Raw genomic sequence first — 21,604 nt, forward strand, 5'->3', positions numbered from 1 at the left:
TCCCTTCCCTTATGTTCATCTGTTTTTTTCTCTTAAAATGAATGAATGAAGTCATGATTTTTGTCTTTCTCTGACCGACTAATTTCGTTTAGCATAATACCCTCCAGTTCCATCCACGTAGTTGCAAATGGCAAGATTTTATTCTTTTTGATTGCTGAGTAATACTCCATTGTGTGTATACACACACACACACACACACACACACACACACACATACCACATTTTCTTTATTCATTCATCCATCGATGGACATTTGGGCTCTTCCATACTTTGGCTATTGTTGATAGTGCTGCTATAAACATGGGGGTGCATGTGTCCCTTCAAAACAGCACACCTGTATCCCTTGGATAAGTGCCTAGTAGTGCAATTGCTGGGTGGTAGGGTAGTTCTATTTTTAGTTTTTTGAGGAACCTCCATACTGCTTTCCAGAGTGGCTGCACCAGCTTGCATTCCCAAAGATACTGAAGTTCTATACGACTTTTGTCACTATTCAAAAGCTTTAAGGCATTTTAAGTGACATCAGCCAGAATGGTAAAATGAAGATCTCCAAAAATCCTCGTCTCCATAAAAGCAACTGACACATGTGTTATGAATCAACATTTTTAGGAATCTGTAAATTAAAGACTTGGTGCAGTCTGGAGAGTGTTTATTCAAGAAAACTAGTTGACTGTCAGTAAGAACAGCAACCTCTGTGGTGTTTTACCTTTCTTCCCATACTTTTCTCCCTAGATTTGCAACAGCCTTGAAAACTAATAGCCTAAAATCACAGTGAGAACCAGCAGCTTGGTAGACCCTGCCATGAGCAGAACAGGGTTGGAATTCCAAAGCTCCATTACCAGATATTGTCATTGTTTGACATACTTGGTGGTTCCCTTGAAGACCCCACTCACAATGCACATCTTTGTTTGATCTGACTAGTAATTTGACCAGTATGAAGAGCATTCTTCTCAGGAGCATTTGTCAAAAATAATGAGGCACTTTTGTTTAATAATATCATGGCTGCCCGAAGCAGTGGATAACAGTTGGGACAGACAGTAGGCTGTCTTAAAAAGACACAAAGCTTAAAAGGAAAATCTGAGGAATGAGATTTCCACAGGAGGTAAAGCTTGGATCTATTCCTGGGAATCTGGAAGACTACATGAATGTTTAAGGTTATGTGTATGTCTACAGCTATGTGCATGTTCACACAGAAATTAGGAGTCCCTAGTCTCTCACCTCTGGCTTATCTTGAGGATCTGCATGAGGAGAAACTGAAGGCTACTGCAGAGTTGTAAACTACCTCGCTGAATGTTGAAGGTTTGCCCCAACATGCATACAGAGCCTTTTGATAAAAGATGGGAAACTTATTGGCCTATGAAATTTAAGGAAATCTTTGCCAATAATTAGTTGACAACTAAGCAAACCAAGCAGAGACTTCAGTGGCCAAAAATGGCAAAGAATATAGACTTTATAGAATTAGTCCAGAAAAATCACTAAACAAACAACAACAAAACCTAGGAGGGGGAGAATCTGATATCCAATGTTCTCATTATTATATTATTAAAAATGTTCAGTTTTTGGGGTGTCTAGGTGGCTCAATAGGTTAAGCGTCCGATTTCAGCTCAGGTCATGATCTCACAGTTCATGAGTTCGAGCTCCACATCGGGCTCTGCGCTGACAGCTCAGAGCCTGGAGCCTGCTTTGGATTCTGTCTCCCTCTCTCTCTGCCCCTCCCCTGATCACGCTCTGTTTCAAAAATAAATAAACATTAAAAATTTTCTTTTAAAAATGTTCAGTTTTCAATAAAAATTATGAGACATGCAAAGAATAAAGACATTATGGCCCATATACAGGAAAAAACAAACTCTGAGGAAGCCTAGACATGGCACTCACTAGACAAAGACTTTAATTCAGCTATTTTAAATGTATTTTATTTTATTTTATTTTATTTTATTTATTTTTTTAAATGCATTTTAAAAATTAAAGGAAACCATAGCTAAAGAAACCAGATGAAAGTGAAAATAATGTCTCACCAAATAGAGTGTATCAATAAAGAGAAACTATAAAAATGAACAAAATAGATATCCTGGAGTTGGAATTTATAATAAGTGAAATGAAAAAAAAATCAGTAGAGGGAATTAACAGCAGATTTGAGCAGGCAGAAGAAAGAATTGGTATACCTGCTAACAAATCAGTAGAGGTTACCCAATCTGAGGAGCATAAAAGAAAAAGAATGAAGAAAATAAACAGAGCCTCAGAGACCTGTGGGACACTGTAACGTATACCATCATATGCCCGATGGTAGTACCGGAAGGACAGTCCCAGAGAAGAAAGAATATTTAAAGAAAGATCTGCTGAAAATGTCCCATTTTGATGAAAACCATGATGTGTATATCCAAAAACTCAGCAAATTCCAAGCTAGGTAAATGCAAAAGGATCCAAACCTAGACTCATCATAGTCAAGCTGTCTTAAACCCAAAACAAAGAAAGAATCCTCAAAGTAGCAACAGAGAAGCAACTCATGCACAAGGGACCCTTAATAAGATGAACAGCTGATTTCTCATCATTTCTCATTGTCAGAAGGAAATGGGATAAAATATTCAAAATGTTGAAATAAAGACTGTCAGGCGAGAATTCTATATTCAACAAACCTATGTCTCAAAACGGAGGAGAAATAAAGACATTTCTAGATAAACAAAAACTGAGAGAATCTGTTACTACCAAACCTAGTTCAAGAAGAAATAACAAAGTTCAGGGCATTTTAACTTTTTTTGGGGGGTGGGGAGGAGGGAGAGAGCGAGCATGGGAGTGTCAGAGAGAGAATCCCAAGCAGGCTCCGCACTGTCAGTGCAGAGACCTAATTGGGCTCAAACTCACAAACTGTGAGATCATGACCTGAGCTGAAAGCAAGAGCTGGACACTTAACCAACTAAGCTACCCAGGGGCCCAGAGTCAGAGCATTTTAGATGATTAAAAGACCTTTGAGAAAGAAAATAATTCTCTTACACATATTAAAATACTATGATTTCCATTTGATTCTCATATTTTCACTATGCACTGTAAAGTATGAATTAGAAATGAATAACAAGTTTCAGACAGAAAAATAGACACTAAAGGACAAAAATGTTGACCTATTATTAAAATTTTTTTTAACATTTATTATTTTGAGAGAGAGAGAGAGAGAGAGAAAGACAGAGAGACAGAGTGCGAACAGGGGAGGGGCAGAGAGAGAGGGAGACACAGAATCCGAAGGAGGCTTCAGGCTCTGAGCTGTCGGCACAGAGCCCAACACAGAGCTCAAACTCATGGACCCAGAGATCATGACCTGAGCTGAAGTTGGACGCTTACCCAACTGAGCCACCCAGGTGCCCCAAAGTTGGTCTATTATTAAAAGCAGCAATTTATTAAAAAATCAGTGGATTTTTATGGTTTTATGGCATATTATCTGAAATCTCAAAATGTATTTTCACATATTCCTCACTGACTTACAAGCTGAGCTCCCCATCCCTTACAACTGGCTGACACCATTAAACAGGCTTCTCAACTAGTTTCCTAACTCGGAGCCCCTTCTCCCTCAATAATATAAGACTTATTAAGTATTAACTTATTCATGTGCCCACAATAAAGTGGTAATAGGTTAATGTAAACCTCAATCATCTTTGCCTTAGCTTGAACTATACTAATTTGATGTGTTAATTGGGGTTTATATGATGTTGGTAAAAGCTCCTGGGAATAGTCTCTGAGAAATAAACATAGCAAAACAACTAAAATGTAAATGTAGTTTCTACATAAATGTAAATGTAGTTTACATTATGTTAGTTAATGTAGTAAATGTAGTTAGTAAATGTAGTTTCTATATAAAATACCTAAATTGAGATTTGGTAAGGAAAATGATGACAAGGGCTTTTGACAATGCAGATTTCTGCCGAAACAGCTACTAATTGTGTAGCTGTCAGAGAGTAGAGGCCTGATATGGAGTGAGGCCACTCTTCAGCTTGAAGCAACGCCTCAGCAAAATTTGACTCTGTATAATTCAAAATCATATTCTGAATATTAAAAAAATGTGTTAAATCCATCTGTATCCTGCACACTTTTGTGATCATCCAAAACTTAACGATATATTTAGATCAAGAATCTTCAATGTGCCAGGTCTGATGCTGGGCCAGTGTTGCTCAAACATTAATGTTCACTAAAATTTCCTGGAGATTCTGTTCAAATGTAGGCATTAAGCGGGCCATAAAATTTTACATTTCTAACCAGCTCCCAGATGACACCAGTAATGACAGAATAATATAACTGACATCACCTGGAAGCTCCAAAACTGCAGATCTGAATAGAACCTACATGTTAACAATATCCCCAGGTGATTCCTATGTCTGTTAGAGTTTGAGAAACACTGTGTTTGGTGGAGATATTTCACTTATATCTCTTAAGTTTCTCAAAAGGCTAGGAGATAGGACTTAAAATTTTTCAAATGAGGTTCAAATTGAGGTTCTGAGAGGTTAAGCTGTTTGTTCAAGGCCACATAGATGATAAATGACCAAGGTTACCAGTTTTATACTTCATCTTTTTACTCCAAAGCATGCACTCATCCTATTATGTTTCAGCTGTTGGAATTTAAACTGTTGTAGTATCAAGTAAACTTGGGGTTGTTCTAAATAAGAAACCAAATAGGGGCACCTGGGTGGCTCAGTTGGTTAAGTGTCTGACTTCAGCTCAGGTCACGATCTCATGGCTCGTGAGTTTGAGCCCTGCATCAGGCTCTGTGCTGACAGCTCAGAGCCTGGAGTCTGCTTCAGATTCTGTGTCTCCCTCTCTCTCTGCCCCTCCCCAACTTTCATCCTGTTTCCGTCTGTCTGTCTCTCTCTCAGAAATCAATAAACATTAAAAAAAAAGAAAGAAACTAAATAAAAGACATCTATTGAATCAGAGTTGTGGAAGAAAAATGACTCAATAAAATTAATGGTATCATAAACCCATCTTTCCTTTTGAAGCAACCTCTGACTTTGTCATCCCAGTTTCAGTGCATATAGGAGTGAATCTGACGAAAAAATTTTAATCGAGTTAAAATGGCTGTCAACAATGTCGCTATGTACTATGTAAAGACATGTGTACTTAGTCCTATTTTACTATTTGCTCACATGACAGACACACTTTCAAATATTAGCAGCCTCTATTATACATGACTTTGCCTAGTACTTTGGGAAAATGGAGCTTTTTCCCATCACTGGAATATTAACATTTGAAGCATTTCTGCTTCTCACTATAGCTATGAACTATGTGGATAAAATCCACTGGCCTTGATTTATTATCCTTTGTATATGAAGCTGAAGTCAGGATATTAGGGCCACAGACTTTAAAATATAGTCAAGAAATGCAAGGAAGTGATTGATACAAATGTCTGTGTAGTAAAATAGAGTTATAAGTTAAGTGGGGGAGGAAGATGGAGCAACAGGGCACAAGAGAGAGACTTCTGTGATGCCTAAAATGTTATATTTCTTGACCTAGGTGGTGATTTCTAGAGTATCTGTCTTATATAAATTCACTAACAGGGCACTGGGGTAGCTCAGTCAGTTAAGCATCAGATTCTTGATTTTAGCTCAGGTCATGATTTCATGGTGATAAGATTGATCTCCTGGTCAGGCTCCATGCCCTTCCCATGCACACACGTACCCGCTCTCACTCTCACGCTCTGTCTCTCTCTCTCTCTCAAAAAAAGTGTGTGTGTGTGTGTGTGTGTGTGTGTATGAGTGTGTGTATATATGTTATTGGTGGTTTTCCTTATCATATGCATTTTATAATAAAAAAAAATTTTGAGAAAACAATAAAGTATCTTTAAGCTTCCTATAGCTTCAAATTTTATATTTTCTACTGTCTGCTAAACTCTTCCAAAAGAAATTAAGGTTTCTGGACGAACTAACTATCTTACTGCCAAAAATCTGATGTTAAGTTGATATCAGACTAAATATTTGATGAAGGAAATGAAGCTTTCTTTCTTTCTCATAAGACACAGAAGAATGAAAATCTTAGAATTTTCAAGAAAGGAACAGTATCAAGAATATGTTTTGTTCTAAATAACAGAGTGAAGCTAAAAATAATCATTCTTTCTCTTCCCTCTTCCTTATTAAATTCTTAACTGTTCAATTAGTCCAAACTTTAGAAAACAACGGTATACTAATGGCCATAGGTAAGAAAGGTACTCAAGCAGGAAGGCCTGCTGGAAACAAACAGAAGTAGAAGTTCATTGTGGAAAAGAATCTGAAACATTTTATAATCTAGAAAACAAGAGTTCCCTCATGTTTCAACCCACAGATTAATAAGCAGCATTATCTTACAGAGGATCATATTTTTCTACCTCTTGAAATCAGTCAAGCAAAACCAAAATTAATAAAAATATATTAACAAAATAGTAACTTTTTGAATTTTCTGAAAATTGCATGGGGCTAAAAAAATGAACTAGATATTTCTAGTTCTCTTGCATAATACTTTACAGATGATTTATGGAAACTCCATTTATTCTTGTAAGGCCATCGAGGAATCTTTGAGTAAATTATTATATTTAGTAAATTCAAAAAATGCCTGACTTTCAAAGAGAAGATTTTGCCTTAGAAGAACTTGAATCCATAAATGGAGTTACCATGGAGTTACTTATTTCCCTAGTTTCCTCAGAGAATAGGTTCAGACCAACCAAAAACCAGGTGATTGTTCTCTTGATGAGAGTGTAAGATAATCATTTACTTACCCTCCATGATGGTCAAAGGATCTTCCACTTTAGGGCGCAGGATATTAGGGCCAAAGACAGTGGCCAAGTTCTGCACACTCATTTTGTTAACTCCAGAATAGGATTGCACTTCGTCCAAGAACCTGTTGGATATAAGAACATGAACAAAACAATGGGATCAAACTTGTCAGTGGAAGAAAATGGGTTATCGGGAAATTTATTAACTATAATATGTTCAAATACAATTATGGAGGCAAAATTATTTAGAAACTCAAACATCTCTCAGTCAAATGTGGAGAAAATATATTGCAAATGATTAAGGATCAAACTTGAGGGATCATATCAAATATCACCTTTGGCCTGGCTTGGCTTGGTTTCCTCTGTCAATCACAGAAACAGGTGTGTTTAGATAATGCTAATATGGACTTGGGATTCAGGAATATGGATTTTCTTCCAATCCTTAAATAAAACATTAAATTTATAAATGTATTCAATTCGAGAACTATAAATAAGATCATATGGTATAATCCTTTATTTCAGAGAGGCAGATCAACCCTCTTTGTCAAGTAATTTGTGAGCTTCAAATTTATAGTCTATTAAAAAATGAGATCAAACATGGTTTAAATTAAAACCTTACTTCCACTGATATGAAACATTCTAAGCACAAATTGCTTCAATTTATTAGGTGTTAAAGAATAAGAGGCATGAAATAGACTTTTTCCCGAATGATTTTAGTAGGAGGGATCGTTTCTATAGTCTTTTGGCCTTTTTGCATTCCCCATCCCCCTCTTCATTTCTAGATTTCATGGCTTACTAATTGTACTTATGAGACAAAGAAGAAGTGATAAAAAAAGAACTTATTATTATTTAAAATAATATATTTTATGTGTCAGTCATTGTGCTAACTTATTAAATTCTCAGAGAACTCTGTGAGGTAAATGATATGATTATCTCCATTTTACAGATGAGACACATGAGGCACCAGAAAGGTTAAGAATATTCTCCAAGGACACAGAAGTAACAGGTGGCAGACCTGAGATTTGAACCCAGATTGTCTGACTCTAGAGTCTGTGCTCTTGACAACTCCCCTGTGACTTTAAAGAAAGGCCCCTATTCCACATATTCATTACTGTTATACAGTGTAAGCTATAGTAAAACTGAAGGACAAAAACCTCAAACTACTATTTCTTATTTGAAAGAGCTGAAATTAAAAGCCTGCTTAAATGTTTCAAGAGAAGTTAAGTTTTCCTGTTGAGGAGCTAAAGATTTGTAATATGGTTCTCAAGAAAGAGCCTTTATCCCTTTTACTTGAAGAGATTGTTCCTCTTTCTCAACCAACACAACAGCTTGAATTAGTCCAAAGTCTTGGGATGGAACCCCTATGTGTTAGTGAATCTATGTTATCAGTGAAACTCATTTCTTTCCTTTTTAAATTATGAAACCTAAGCTCATATTTGCTTCCTATCGTCACCAGAAAAAGTTATGGTAGAAGGTTTTGGAATTTCTTCTCAGTTACAGTTGACAGTGAACTCCTCAGTGTCCAGCATTAGTCTTAAACTACATAGTTCCCAGTCTGCTAAGCATTTATACAATCATGACACAAAAAGTACATGCAAATAATATAGTGTACTGAATTAAAAAATTGAATTACTTAAAAATAAACTGGGAAGCTTCCATTTAAGATACCTACAGTGATGTATAGTGCCAATCACCATCTCTCTTTTAAGATTTAAGATGCGTCAATTTTATATCTTCATTTTTTTTAGGTTTAATATAAGTTCCAGTATTGTTAACATACAGTGTAATTAGTTTCAGGTGTACAATTTAGTGATTCCATGCTTACATACCACACCTGGTGATCATCACAGCAAGTGCCCTCCCTAATCCCCATCACCTATTTCACTCATTCCCCCCACCCACTTCCCCTCTGGTAACCATCAGTTTGTTCTCTATAGTTAAGAGTCTGTTTCTGGGTTTGCCTCTCTCTTTTTTTCCTCCTACGACTGTTTTGTTTCTTACATTCCACATACGAATGAAATCATATGGTTTATTAAACAGGGGCAGACACGGCACATACCAACCCAGGCCATAAGTTAAATGATCATGAGTGAGAGATTTACCAGGTACAATAATTGTCCTAACAGAATTGAATGATAATGTCTTTTCAATGAGTCTTGAGGTAGGAGAGGAATAGAAAATAATATTTATGCAATTTAAAATATAATTTAAATTTAAAAACAACTATGTGAAATGTGTTTTCAGGACTCTTTTACCTAGGGGGATGCATGGAAAGGGTAAGAAAATTGTATAAAGACACATAAGAAGTCAGTGGTAGAAACTGGACTCCCACGCAGGCCTTCCTCTTGCCAAGGGAGATGCTCCTTCTCTTAATTAAAGGTACATGCAGCAGGTACAAACAACTTTGATGGAAGTTCAAAGCAACATATCTTTAGTATGTAGAAGTAAGTCAGACTCAGAAACAATAAATTATAAAATCGAGCAATTTTCATGGTCAAAGAAACCTTTGAGATCATCTTGCCAAACTTCTTAATTTTACAGAGGCCAACAGCAGAGCTCAGAGCAGTTCAGTGATTTTATTCACTGTCAGAAGTAAATTAGTGTCAGGTTAAACATAGTATTCTTCTGTTTAGTTTTATCTTTAGGACTATTCTTACCTGCAAATATACTTCAGGAGGTTGTAATTGACCACAGGCAAACTCTTCACCTGCTTTGCTAATTCCTTAATGCCCTGAGCACAAAGAAATAGAGAATAAATGTTATTGAAGTGTTAGCCTTGCAATGAAAACAAATACAAATGAGCACACAGGTTTTTTTTTTTCATTAGTTTCACATATTATCAGTGAAGAATCTTGTCCTGAAAACTTGCCACGATTACAGAGAGCATTTCACAAATATTTTCAAAGATGGGAAAAAGTATTTCAAATATTTCCATAAGTACTCTTTGTGGAGAAATAAATTTCAGTGAAGCCTTTTACCATTCTTAATACTCGCTCACAACTGATTGAAAAGGGAGGACTGCCTCATTTATAATAAGGCTATCTGGGAAAAAAGTAGCTTAATGTAGTGAGAGTCTTTCCCATTTCTGGCATGCCCCAAACATAGACATGTGTCTACTGACAAATAAGTCTCAAGATGGGCCACGTCTAGGATACACTGTTAGGGGTGGGATGGAGAATAAAAAGTCTACTCTTCCTGGAAATTTCACAAAGGTATTAATTGCTTTGGTTCTTCTCATTGTAAAACTTCTTCCAAAATGTAAATGGTCCCAGAAAAGCTAATGGATAATGTAATCTAATCTGTTCTTCTTCCTGAAAAAGGCCAGATGGTAAATATTGCAAGCTTTCTGGGACATATGGTCTCTGTCTCAACTACTCAACTCTCCTGTTGTGGAGCAAAAGCAGCCACAGACAATATTACATAATAGAGTAAAACTTCATTTATAAAAACAGGCAGCAATTTCTATAAGAGTGCCAAGAAAATCCAGTGGAGGAAACAACAGTCTTTCCAACAAATGATTTGGAGACAACTGGATATCCATATGCCAAAGGATGAAGTTGGACCTTTCCTCATATCATAAGCAAAAATTAACCGAATTTGGATCATAGACCTAAATGTAAGAGCTAAAGCTACAAAAGTCTTAGAAGAAAATATAGGAGTAAATCCTGGCAACCTTAGTTAATGCCTTCTTAGATATGACATTAAAAGCACAAGTGACAAAATAAAAATAGATAAATTGGACTTCATCGCAATTAAAAACTTTCATGCTTTAAAGGACATCATCAGAAAACTGAAGAGACAACTGATAGAATGGGAGAAATACTTGCAAATCATATATGCGATATGAGACTTGTAATCTAAACTGTAAAGAACTCTCGCAACTCAGTAATAATAAAACAAATAATCCAATTAAAATGGGAAAATGATTTGAATAGGTGTTTTTCCAAAGAAAATATGTGAACAGCTACTAAATACATGGAAAGATGTTTAACATCATTAAGCATCAGGGAAATGCAACTCAAGCTCAATTAGATATCAGTTTACACACATTAAGATGGCTGTGATAAAAAAGAGACATAACAACAAGTGTTGGCAAAAATGTGGAGCAGTTGGAGTCTGCACATATTGCTGATGGGAATTTAAAATGATAAAGCCTCTTTAGCAAACATGGAGTTACATATGGTACAGCAATTCTGCTTCCTACGTACATACCCAGGAGAAATGCAGACATATGTCCATGCCAAGCTTTGTACATGAGTATTCACAGCACCATTTTTTTAAAGTTTATTTATTTTTGAGACAGAGAGAGAGCATGAATGGGGGGGGGCAGAGAGAGAGGGAGACACAGAATCAGAAGCAGGCTCCAGGCTCTGAGCCATCAGCCCAGAGCCCGACGTGGGGCTCAAACTCACGGACTGTGAGATCGTGACCTGAGCTGAAGTCGGATGCTTAACCGACTGAGCCACCCAGGCGCCCCCACAGCACTATTTTTAATAATAATGTCCATCAAACAATGGAAACAATGCACATACTGCAACTGATGAATGGATAGATGAATAAATAAATAAAAGGCATGAAATACTGATAGGTGTTTTAGGGTGGATGAACCTTGAAAACAGTGAAAGAAACTGGTCACAGAAGACAATATAGTGGATGATTCCATTTATATGAAATATCCAGAAGAGGCAAATCTATAGATACAGAAAGGAGATTAGTAGTTGCCAACAGCTGGGGAAGGTGGGGTCAGTTATGGAATTTGTTATAGGATGATGAAAATGTGCTAAATATTCTAAAATTAGATTTTGATGGTGGTTGCACAACTCTTGAGAATACAGTTCACCCTTGAACTGTGGGGGGTTAGGGATGCCGACCACCCCCACACTCAAAAATCAATGTATAACTTTTGACTCCCCCAAAACTTAACTACTAACAGCCTTTTGTTGGCTGGAAGCCTTGCTGATAAGCAGTTAATTAGCAAATATTTTGTATGTTATATGTATTATATGTTGTATTCTTATAAAAAGTAAGAAAATCACAAGGAAGAGAAAATACATTTAGAGTACTGTACTGCAAAAAAATCTATGTGTAAGAGGACCCACACAGTTCAAACCCCTATGGCTCAAGGGTCAACTGTATACTAAAATGCGCTGAATGTACACTTTAAATAGGTGATTGTATGATGTGTGAATTATATCTCAAATCTGTTTAAAAAATGGTAGATAAGATTTGGTAGAAGGCATTGTTGAGAGTAATTTAGGGGGTACATAATGAAAAGGGGAATATGAAATAAGACATCCACTTTATTCATGGAATGTTTGACCTGATGTAGCCCCACAATTAACCAGTTAGAGGAGCAAAGTGGGAAGGAGGGTTCACTTCATTTATTCAGCAGCACTTTTCTTGCTGATAAGGGAGGGGATTAAAAATGGGACCTGTGTTGTGTACGTAATATCTAAATGTGTGTAATGTCAATAAATAGAATGCTGGAAAACAATCCAAGGATGGGGCAAGGGGAAATTTACAAATGAAAAACTAAGAACATTGACAAAAAACCCAAATCGAGGCTTTTTTAGAAATAAATGTACCAACTTACAGCTTCCTCTTCCTTGCTGAGCAGTTTGGCACAGGACAAAAAATCTTCATACTTTGCATAAGGAATAACTGGTTCTGGAAGTTCTCGGAGATACAGTTTAAGAAGTGATGCCACTGTGTGTACATCTGTGTTGCTGTGGAGATAGAAGTGGGAAGATACTCTTTGCAGTAAAATTTATACCATCCGATATATTCTTTCATCAAATACACATCTATGAGTCAGAATTCTGAGTTGCCAATGAAATCCATAAATTCAGCTTTCAAGAAGCATACACTTAGCTAATGCCCATGAAATGCTACAACAGGTGGAGATGACAGGGATCTGGAAGGACTCTTAGAAGCTTCAGTGTGCTTTGAAAATATTCAAAAGTTCAAGCATTTTTCGTTTGTGTGTACTTGATGTTACTACAGTTGATCTTAGCCAAAGGCTGAGAAGCGATGTGTGTACTTGATGTTAAGCCAAAGTGTTAACTTTAGGGGCTCCTGGGTGGCTCAGTCAGTTAAGTGTCCAACTCTCAATTTTGGCTCAGCTCGTGATCTCATGGTCATGATCAAGCCCCACATGGGGCTGCACACAGACAACACGGAGCCTCCCTCTCTCTTTGCCCCTCCTCCCTCTCAAAGAAAAATAAATAAAAATTTTAAAAAGTGTTAAAAACAATGCCCATATACCAGACTCTAAATGAAATATAATACAATTTACAAAAAATACCAAATCCACCTCTATATGCATGTATGTATTCAGTGTCACAATTAATCACTTCTGAGGCTTAGGTTCATTTCTTATTCTTTAGAAGACATTGGTGACTGGTTATAGATATCAGAAACTTAGTATGACATGTTATAACTTTTTAAGCAGAACTTATTTTGAAGGTGATTGATTTTCAGCATGATTTCTTGTCTAATATTCTAAGATAGTTGGAAATCCTTAGAGTCTTCTAGAAAGAGAAGGAATGTACTACAAAAACAAACAATGAAAACACAACCTGGCCTTTGTATAATGTGCAAAATTTATTTTTATTACCTGCTGACTACCAGAGTGACAGGATAATTTCCTAAAATACTAATTTACATTTTATGCTTTCTATCTCCACGTTAATCCATGAAGACGGCAGACAGTAAAGATGAAAATGGGTGGTTTTATTTACATTTATTTATTTATTTATTTATTTATTTATTTAAATGTGTATTTATTTATTTTGGGGGAGGAGAGAGAGAGTAAGTGGGAGAGGGACAAGGAAAGAGAGAGGGAGAGAGAGAATCTCAAGCAGGCTCTACACTCAGTCCAGAGACTGACACAGGGTTCCATCTCTCCATCTCAGGAATGATGAGATCATGACCTGAGCTGAATCAAGAGTTGGACACTTAAACAACTGAGCCACCCAGACACCCCATTTTATTATTTTTATTTTGGGTGAGGAGGACAGGTGTAGCAAAGAGAAATTGGTGGGCAGGGAGTGAAAGACCATCTGGCCCTGAGAAGTGGAAGAGAGGTAGTGAAGAAGGTCAGGAATCCTGTAAATATTGAGAATGAACGTCTCACACCTCACTCCCAGACTGTGCGGCAGGAAGTGACCTGTCCCCAGAAGGGTATTTCTTGAGGGCTGGAACACAGTTCAATTTCCTGCCTCAGTGAATATTCTCTTGCCCAAGGGTGACACAGAAGCAGAGTTGACATCACAGAACTACATGGGCTGGGACAATGGTCATCTTAGTTCTCAATTTTGAAATCAAATAGTTGATTTCATCAACAATTTCCCACATGCCTGCTCTGTATTGAACATTATAGAAAACACAGTGGCTAGAACCTCAAAGAGTTAAAAAAAAAAAGATTATTCCAGCCTGCTCACAATTTATAATCTAGTGAGGACAGGGAATATGAACTAGATAATAACACAAGTGTATAATTGCAAAGTGTGGTAAGTAGTAATAAGGAGAAGTGTTGGGTGATATCTAATAGCAAGACAGGACTAATAACAAGACAGGGTTAGATGGCTTCTCTGAGGAAATGATGCATAGACCAAGGTGTAATAATTAACCAAGTGGGAGCAGAAGCACCAAAGAAGGCATTCCTGATTAAAGCAAGGCAGGTAAGCAGAGCCCAAAGTGGGAGGGAACGTCCTGCTCTTGAGTAGCTAACAAAAAAGCCAAGGGAGAGCCAAGCTCAGGGTGGGCCTGCATGAGGTTTGTGTGTACGCAGCATCCTTGGAATCTGGGTCTCTACCTTCCCCCAAATCAGATGGGGCAAAGGCTGAGCTTTTTCATTTCAGTGTTGAGGTCAGTCAGAGTGGGCATTTTGTTAACCTTCTTGCAGATGTTAAAATAATGGAGGTGATCTGATAGGGCCTGTCTTAAATTAATTCTGTTCTTTCACAATTAAACATGTTTTCCCTCTTAAAATTCTGAATTGATAAGCAATATAGAAGTCAACTCAAAGGCTAGTTAAGGAAATAAAAATCACATCTCTGAGACATCTTGAAAACTGTTTGTAAGCTCCTTAATTCCTCAAATTACTTTCTACAGAATTTTTTAAAAAGAGATAGTCCTAACAAAGTACCAATGGTAAGACAAGGAAGACACTATTTCTTCTGTTTTATGGAAAAAACACTCTATTTCATGCGTATCAAAGCTCTTCTGTGTTTCTCTTGTTATCTAGTGAAGCACAGCCATCAGCAGTAAGAGAACCACAACTCGGGGCAGAATATGCAGTGCAATCAACTATTACAATAAATGATTCCATGTTTTGATTCCACTCTAACCCAACCCATGACTAGGTTGGATGTGTTGCCTTCAAAGACAATGACCATTTTGTTAGGGTTATAGGAAGGTACAGAGAAAAACAGAAAAATAAAATACAAAATAAGTATAACTTCAATACATGAAGTAGGTTATCCATCATTTGCATGACTATATACATAGAATATATACAAATATTTGTGAAATAAATGCCACAAATAAGACAAATAATAATAAATAAGAAATATATATTTAGTAAAAAATCTGTTCTAGTGTTTCAGTGATTGACTTTGCGTTGCAATGACTCTCCCCAGTACACTGTTCTTGAGGGAACCTGCTTGATACTTGTATTATTTAGTTTCTAATGAAGTAGAGCTGTAGTACTGAGGACGTGTGAACGCTAGATGGCACCATTGCAAAGTTAGAGTAATCAGATGGCGCGAAAATTATGAAGGATGAAAGGCTGCAGAATCATTCTTCATCCACCAGCAATTTTCTTAGCACAAGAGCTGCAGTAATGCTCCAAGAATAGAAATATTTGAGCTATGAATCAAGGTAAGAGATGTGGATAGGATGATGATTTTATTCCTTCCCTAAAGTGATACATTACATTAGCTTTCTAGCATTATAGTATACACCTACATATTGTTAATTATATAGAAACGATGGAGAAAATATAGAAACAATGGAGAAAAAAAATGACCAAATGCTTTTCCTCTTTTTTTTTTTCCAATTAACGAAGGGTTAAGGGTTTTGCTTCAGGATCAAAACTTAAAAATATATTACCTCCTTTTTGGGGCTTTATTATATTTAGGTTATTTTGTGGAAATGGAGACACCTACATTTCCCTGGTGTTCTCATTTTTAGCTTTGTCCTTTCCTACTGAATGGAAGAAAACAATTGCTTCTGTGAAGACTTCAGCATGTGTTCTAGTTCACCTCAAGGGGCTCGCAGTCTGCCCGCCCTTCTGGCCAGAACACCACCTACTGCAACATCAAGTCTGGTGTTTGAAAAACCTTTTTGTATATCTACTGTACGAAATGGTGGCCGTCCGCATCTCTCCGCCCAGCCTGTCTCTTACTGAAAACCCATAATTTTGCCTGTTTAATATTTGCTTCCTATGGACAGTCAAATAAGTATATACTAACATTATGTGCTAATTGCCCAATGTACCAGGGGAACGTGCCATCTTTGTCTCAAAGAAATACATTTCAGACTTCATCAAAGTGAAGTGAAGTGACTGTACTGTGGCAAAAGTCAATGTACAAGGGAGAATTAAGATACCTAACCTGGTTAACAACAACAACAACAGCAGCAGCAGCAGCACCTCTAGACATGTATCACTCTATGTCAGGCCTTCACAGCAGTCCAGTGAGCAGGTCCTGCTACTAACCCTATTTTGGGTACTTGGACAGGAAACCACACTGGTATGAAATTCTTTCTGGCTAAGCACTAAGATATGAGAGGTTTTAAAGTCATGCTCTTTTGGTAGAAATTCAAGACTATTTGTTAATGTGAAATCATTATACAGATCTCAGGTCTCTTTCCCTAACCTGGTGGTAGGATCTGTTTTCAGAAGTTAAGATAAGGAATCATGTACATTCTATCCAGTGATCCTGAATAAAGAAGCTAGAATAGCAGGAGATGCCCTGGAGCATGTCCCTTAATTGATCGATATATGATCAATTTTTGTTTCATTTTATATTACACTTGGACCTTACTTTTGAGTCCTACTTCCTCACTTACAGCCTGTTTACCAAATTAAAGGGAGGATTTCATGAGACTTTCAAGGATCAACCTAATTTTACAGTCTCATGAGTGTGCCATTGGTCATTCTGGAATCTTTCTATCAGTAATAGTTCCTGAAACTAATGGTGGGCATGGCTTCATGAAACATGCTAGGTGAAACAAATGAATAACATAGATCTTTTTGTCCCCCATGGGCTTATATTTCTAACTAATCACCACCAATACTTTTCCATACCACAACACGCCTCATTTTGTTCTACTTTGCAATACCTCCTGTATATTCTAGCTGCTAAGTCCCTGTCAGGTGTGAGATCTTAAGAATATTCTTTACAGTTCCTGGAAATTGTCTGCCCTATTTATAATCTATATACGATACAGGCTTCTCACTAATCTTAACAGGGATAAAAGAAGTCTCACAGCAATCCTTCCTTGCTCATCTTCTATCCCCACACCCTCTTCCCTGATAAACAGACTCTCATACATGGATCGGTCCAAATGCCACAGTAATTACAAGTATAATACTACACAGACAAAACCTTGAAACTTGTAAGCCTCAAAATTAGAAATGGGAATTTTTCAGGGCACCTGGATGGCTCAGTCGGTTATGTGAGCGACTTTGGCTCAGGTCATGATCTCACGGTTCGTGGGTTCGAGCCCTACATCAGGCTCTGTGCTGACAGCTCGGATCCCAGAGCCTGCTTTGGATTCTGTGTCTCCCTCTCTCTCTGCCCCTCCCCCATTCATCCACTCGCTCTCTCTCGCTCTCTCTCTCTCAAAAATAGATAAACATTAAAAAATTTAAAAAAAGAAGTGGGAATTTTTCACTCTGGATACTATGCACAGAACACAATATAATCTGTTGATTTTACTTCATAGAGTCAATTTCCAGTGCACCCACACAGGAAATTATTGAAGATATTGTGTACTTATTTGCAATACATGCACATGCGTGTGCACACACACACACACACACACACACACTAAGATGACCTAAAATTTGCTTTGGACTAAGAAAAAAAAGGTCATATCCATCAAATTCCTGGGAAAACATACAAGAAACTGAAGACGTTCAGATGCAATACGAAGTTGAACACTGCTGCTCAATTGTCTTAAACAGCATGTTGTTCTTTCCACCAAATTCACCATGGCATAGGAAAGCACATCTGAAGGTGGTAAGCAGCTCCAAACTAAACTAAATGTTTACAAGAAAAGTCTGATTCTGTTCAAACTTATTATTTTTTCTATTTATCTGTCAGTATACTTATACGGTATACTTATCAGCAGTGCAAAACTGATTCTGTCATGGCTCATTGTTATTATGTGTCAGCGCTGAATTAGATACAACAGCAGGACGGTTGTACCTGTCTGGATTACACTGAATTAGTGCTTGTGCCAAACAAGCCTCCTGGTTTAAAAGCAATGGTGATGGCAGAGAACTGCCTGATGGTCTCTACTATGGACTGAGTTGTGCCCCCTCCCTCATTCATGTGTTGAAATTCTAACCTCCGATGCGGTGGTATTTGGAGATGGAACCTCTGGAAGATACTTGGGGTTAGATCAAGTTATGAGGATAGGACCTCTGGCTTGATGGAATTGGTGCCCTTATAAGAAGAGATACTGAAGAGCTTGCTCCCAGCCCCTTGCTCCCTTGTACTTATAGGGAAAAAGGCTGCATGAGCATAGGGTGAGAAGACAGCTGTCTACAAGCCAAAAAGAGAGCCCTTGTCAGAACCTGACTGAGCTGGCACCCTGATCTCAGCCTTCCAGGCTACAGGGCTGTGAGAAAACAAATTTCTTTGTTTAAGCCACCCACTCTGTGGTGTTTTGTTATGGCAGCCTGAGGTGACTAATAGAACTCCCAAATCTGCATCTTGTGAGCTTACCTATAAAACCATTAATAGTACTATCAAAGTACTAGGTAATGAAACGTTAGCAGAAAGTTAGAAATGTACTTGCAGATAACGTGACTTATGGATTAATACAATATTAATAATGTATTTGAGGTAGAAGACTTCCAAGGAAAGGAGGCAGTTCTGATATGGAATAGTCACAAGGACACAAGTTTAAATCTGGCCACTCTCTTACCCACTGGAGCATACTAGTTATGCTCCCGTCTGCCCAGTGTTCCCTGATGGAAGACAGGTGGGAGAAATGTTGGTCAGGAGACTCTGTTAAACCAAATTGTCACACTGACCTTTCCTTTCCTACTTCTAGAATTACTTATGTGCATAGATATATGTGTGTATAGACCTCCTTATAATGCCAGCTAAACACATACAAAGAATATTTGATAGTTTGATATACAATCCAACATACCACACACGTGAGCACGTGCATGCATGCATGCACACATATGTGCCCACACACACTTACGTGTGTATAAGATAGATAAAGTAACAAAATACTCTGCTGTGTAGCTCTAGGAAGATATTCCCTTGAGCAATATGAGTTTGGTGATTCCAAACAATAGACCCTTCAAATAGAAAGTAGCTAATATCCCCAAACAGAAAAAAAAAAAAGATATTTGTCCATTTGTTATTTCTTATAAATATTTCCCATAAGCAAATCTCTTATTTTATTATTATTGGCCACCTCACTCTCCTCTTCCTTATCTGGCCATTATTCTTTACCAGTCAACTCCCCAGTTTTTCTTCCTCTGCTGGCCTCTAAGTGCTATTTTCCTGGATCCTATGCAGACTCTCTGAGTTTAGCTATCACTTTTCCACAATGACTACAAAGTACACCTCTCCACACCAGACCTTTCCATTTAATTCATAGATGTTCCCTTTCACACTTTGAACTCCATGTAAACACAGTTGGATAAAAACAACAAAAACGTTGCAATAAAATTATTCTTCCTTTACCATTTTCTCAACCATGGATGGCATCACCAGTCACACCAATAACCAAGAAACCTAGAAGTCAGCCTAAATTTTGCTCTTCCTGAGACCCTAAATCTAACCGTGGTTAATGATTCTCAGACTGAACTTCACAGTGGAATCCCCTGGAAGGTCTTAAAAAATACTGGATCTTATATAATCTGATGTAAAACCTTATGAATCAATTCCTTCTTCAGCAGTCTCATTGACACTGCTCAAGTTCAAGTACATATCACTCACCTCCATTAATGTAACAGCATGCTAGCTGGTTTTTCTGTTGCAAGCCTGTCTTCCTACACCCAGTCCCCTGATGTACACTTATAGGTGGTAATCATTAGTAGCAAATAAATATCAATGACAAACAAAATGCCCTTTTGCATAGCTTTTGAATGCTATGTTTGAATACAAAGGGCAAATGCATAAGCACATAGAGATAAATATATATATATCACAAAGAAACATACACTTAATAGAGAGTCAGAGTTGTCATCATTTAGTTAGTTTGGGGTAAGAGCATTGATTCACTTTATAAATAGGTGATGTGTCCTAGTAAATTAAAGTAAATTCTTGTATTAATGAATGAAAATAAAATCTGACTTTTTTCCATTACAGTACCAACATGCCTTCATTGGAGAGGAAAGGCTAGTGGGATTGAGGCATTTATAAGGTTGATGTAGAATATTCAGAAAAGTTTCCTTAAAGCAGTATTATATTAGTATAGTTTTTTTTTTTAACAGATTACCTTGTACATACACACGCATTCACTTCCAACAACAACAAATGAAAACCTTAAGTTGCAAGCAGTAGACAAGTTCTGGAGATCTAATGCACAACATACTGAATATAGCCAATAATACTACTTAATAAACTTCAAAGTTGCTAACAGCACTGATCTTAATTGTCTCACCATAAAAAAGAAAGTGTAATTATGTGACCTGATTGGGGTGTTAGCTAACAATATGGTGGTAATCATATTGCAATATATAGATGTATCAAACCAACACATTGTATATCTTAAATTTTTACAACGGTATATGTCAATTATATCTCAATAAAATAAATTAATTTAAAAAGAACATAAGTGTAGTCAGCTACAAAATTAATCAACATGGCTATTAAAATGAGTTAATATGTTCCTCCAAGTCTGGTGCTTTGGGACCTAAGTATCAATGTTATATATTAATTTACCTTAAAAGCAATATTCAAATGCACATGGTACATTTTTGTATTTTAAATGACATTAATATTGTCCAAACTTTTTAAAAGTTTATTTATTTATTTTGAGAGAGAGGGAGAGACTGCATGAGTGGGGTAGGGGCAGAGAGTGAGGGAGAGAAAATTTCAGGCAGGCTTCATGCTGACACAGCGCAGAGCTGGATGTGGGTCTTGAACTCATGAACTGTGAGATCACGACCTGAGCCGAAATCGAGTTGGGTGCTTAACTGACTGAGCCACCCAGGCACCCCGTTATTGTCCAAACTCTAAAGAGCCAAGTTATTAAAATTTTTTCCCTTTAAATTTTTCTATATAAATTAAATCTGAAGTCAATGAAGCTACAAAGATTCTCTTATTAAACTGAGATCCTACTCATATCAATAATGTATATAATTGCTTAGAAAAAGTATTGGCCTCACGAATTCTTTGAAAGTCACCAGAGATAAAGAGATTAGAGATAGTCTGTTTACATACCACAGAGATTTTATTTTAAGGGTGTGGGTATCTCTACATACCATATATACACATACCACACACACATACCCTCCCCCCCACAGACATTGTATACATTAAGTCTATATTTTGTTATTTGTAGATTAAAAAAAAAAATGTATCCATGGTATGAAGTATGAAGAATGGTATGAAGAAAACTAAGACTCTTATTGATTGATTATGCATGTTGGACTCTGTTCTTTTCTGGTGCCAGCTGATAGTC

At 37.1% G+C, this 21,604-nt stretch overlaps 1 protein-coding gene across 4 annotated transcripts in view; it reads right to left on the reverse strand.

Moving 5' to 3' along the window:
* The window catches only part of ARHGAP24 (Rho GTPase activating protein 24), a 511,574-nt gene that overhangs the window by 7,532 nt on the left and 482,438 nt on the right, over positions 1 to 21,604 (reverse strand). For all 4 annotated transcript variants that reach the window (XM_030313510.1, XM_030313513.1, XM_030313512.2 and 1 more), the window contains 3 exons: positions 12,312 to 12,444; positions 9,376 to 9,449; positions 6,722 to 6,843 (listed from right to left, as the gene is read on the reverse strand). In XM_030313510.1, the coding sequence (XP_030169370.1) occupies positions 6,722 to 6,843; positions 9,376 to 9,449; positions 12,312 to 12,444 (329 nt within the window). The remainder of the gene's footprint in view (positions 1 to 6,721; positions 6,844 to 9,375; positions 9,450 to 12,311; positions 12,445 to 21,604) is intronic.

This window comes from Lynx canadensis, chromosome B1 (genome assembly GCF_007474595.2).
Source record: "Lynx canadensis isolate LIC74 chromosome B1, mLynCan4.pri.v2, whole genome shotgun sequence".
Classification (NCBI taxonomy): Eukaryota; Metazoa; Chordata; class Mammalia; order Carnivora; family Felidae; genus Lynx; species Lynx canadensis.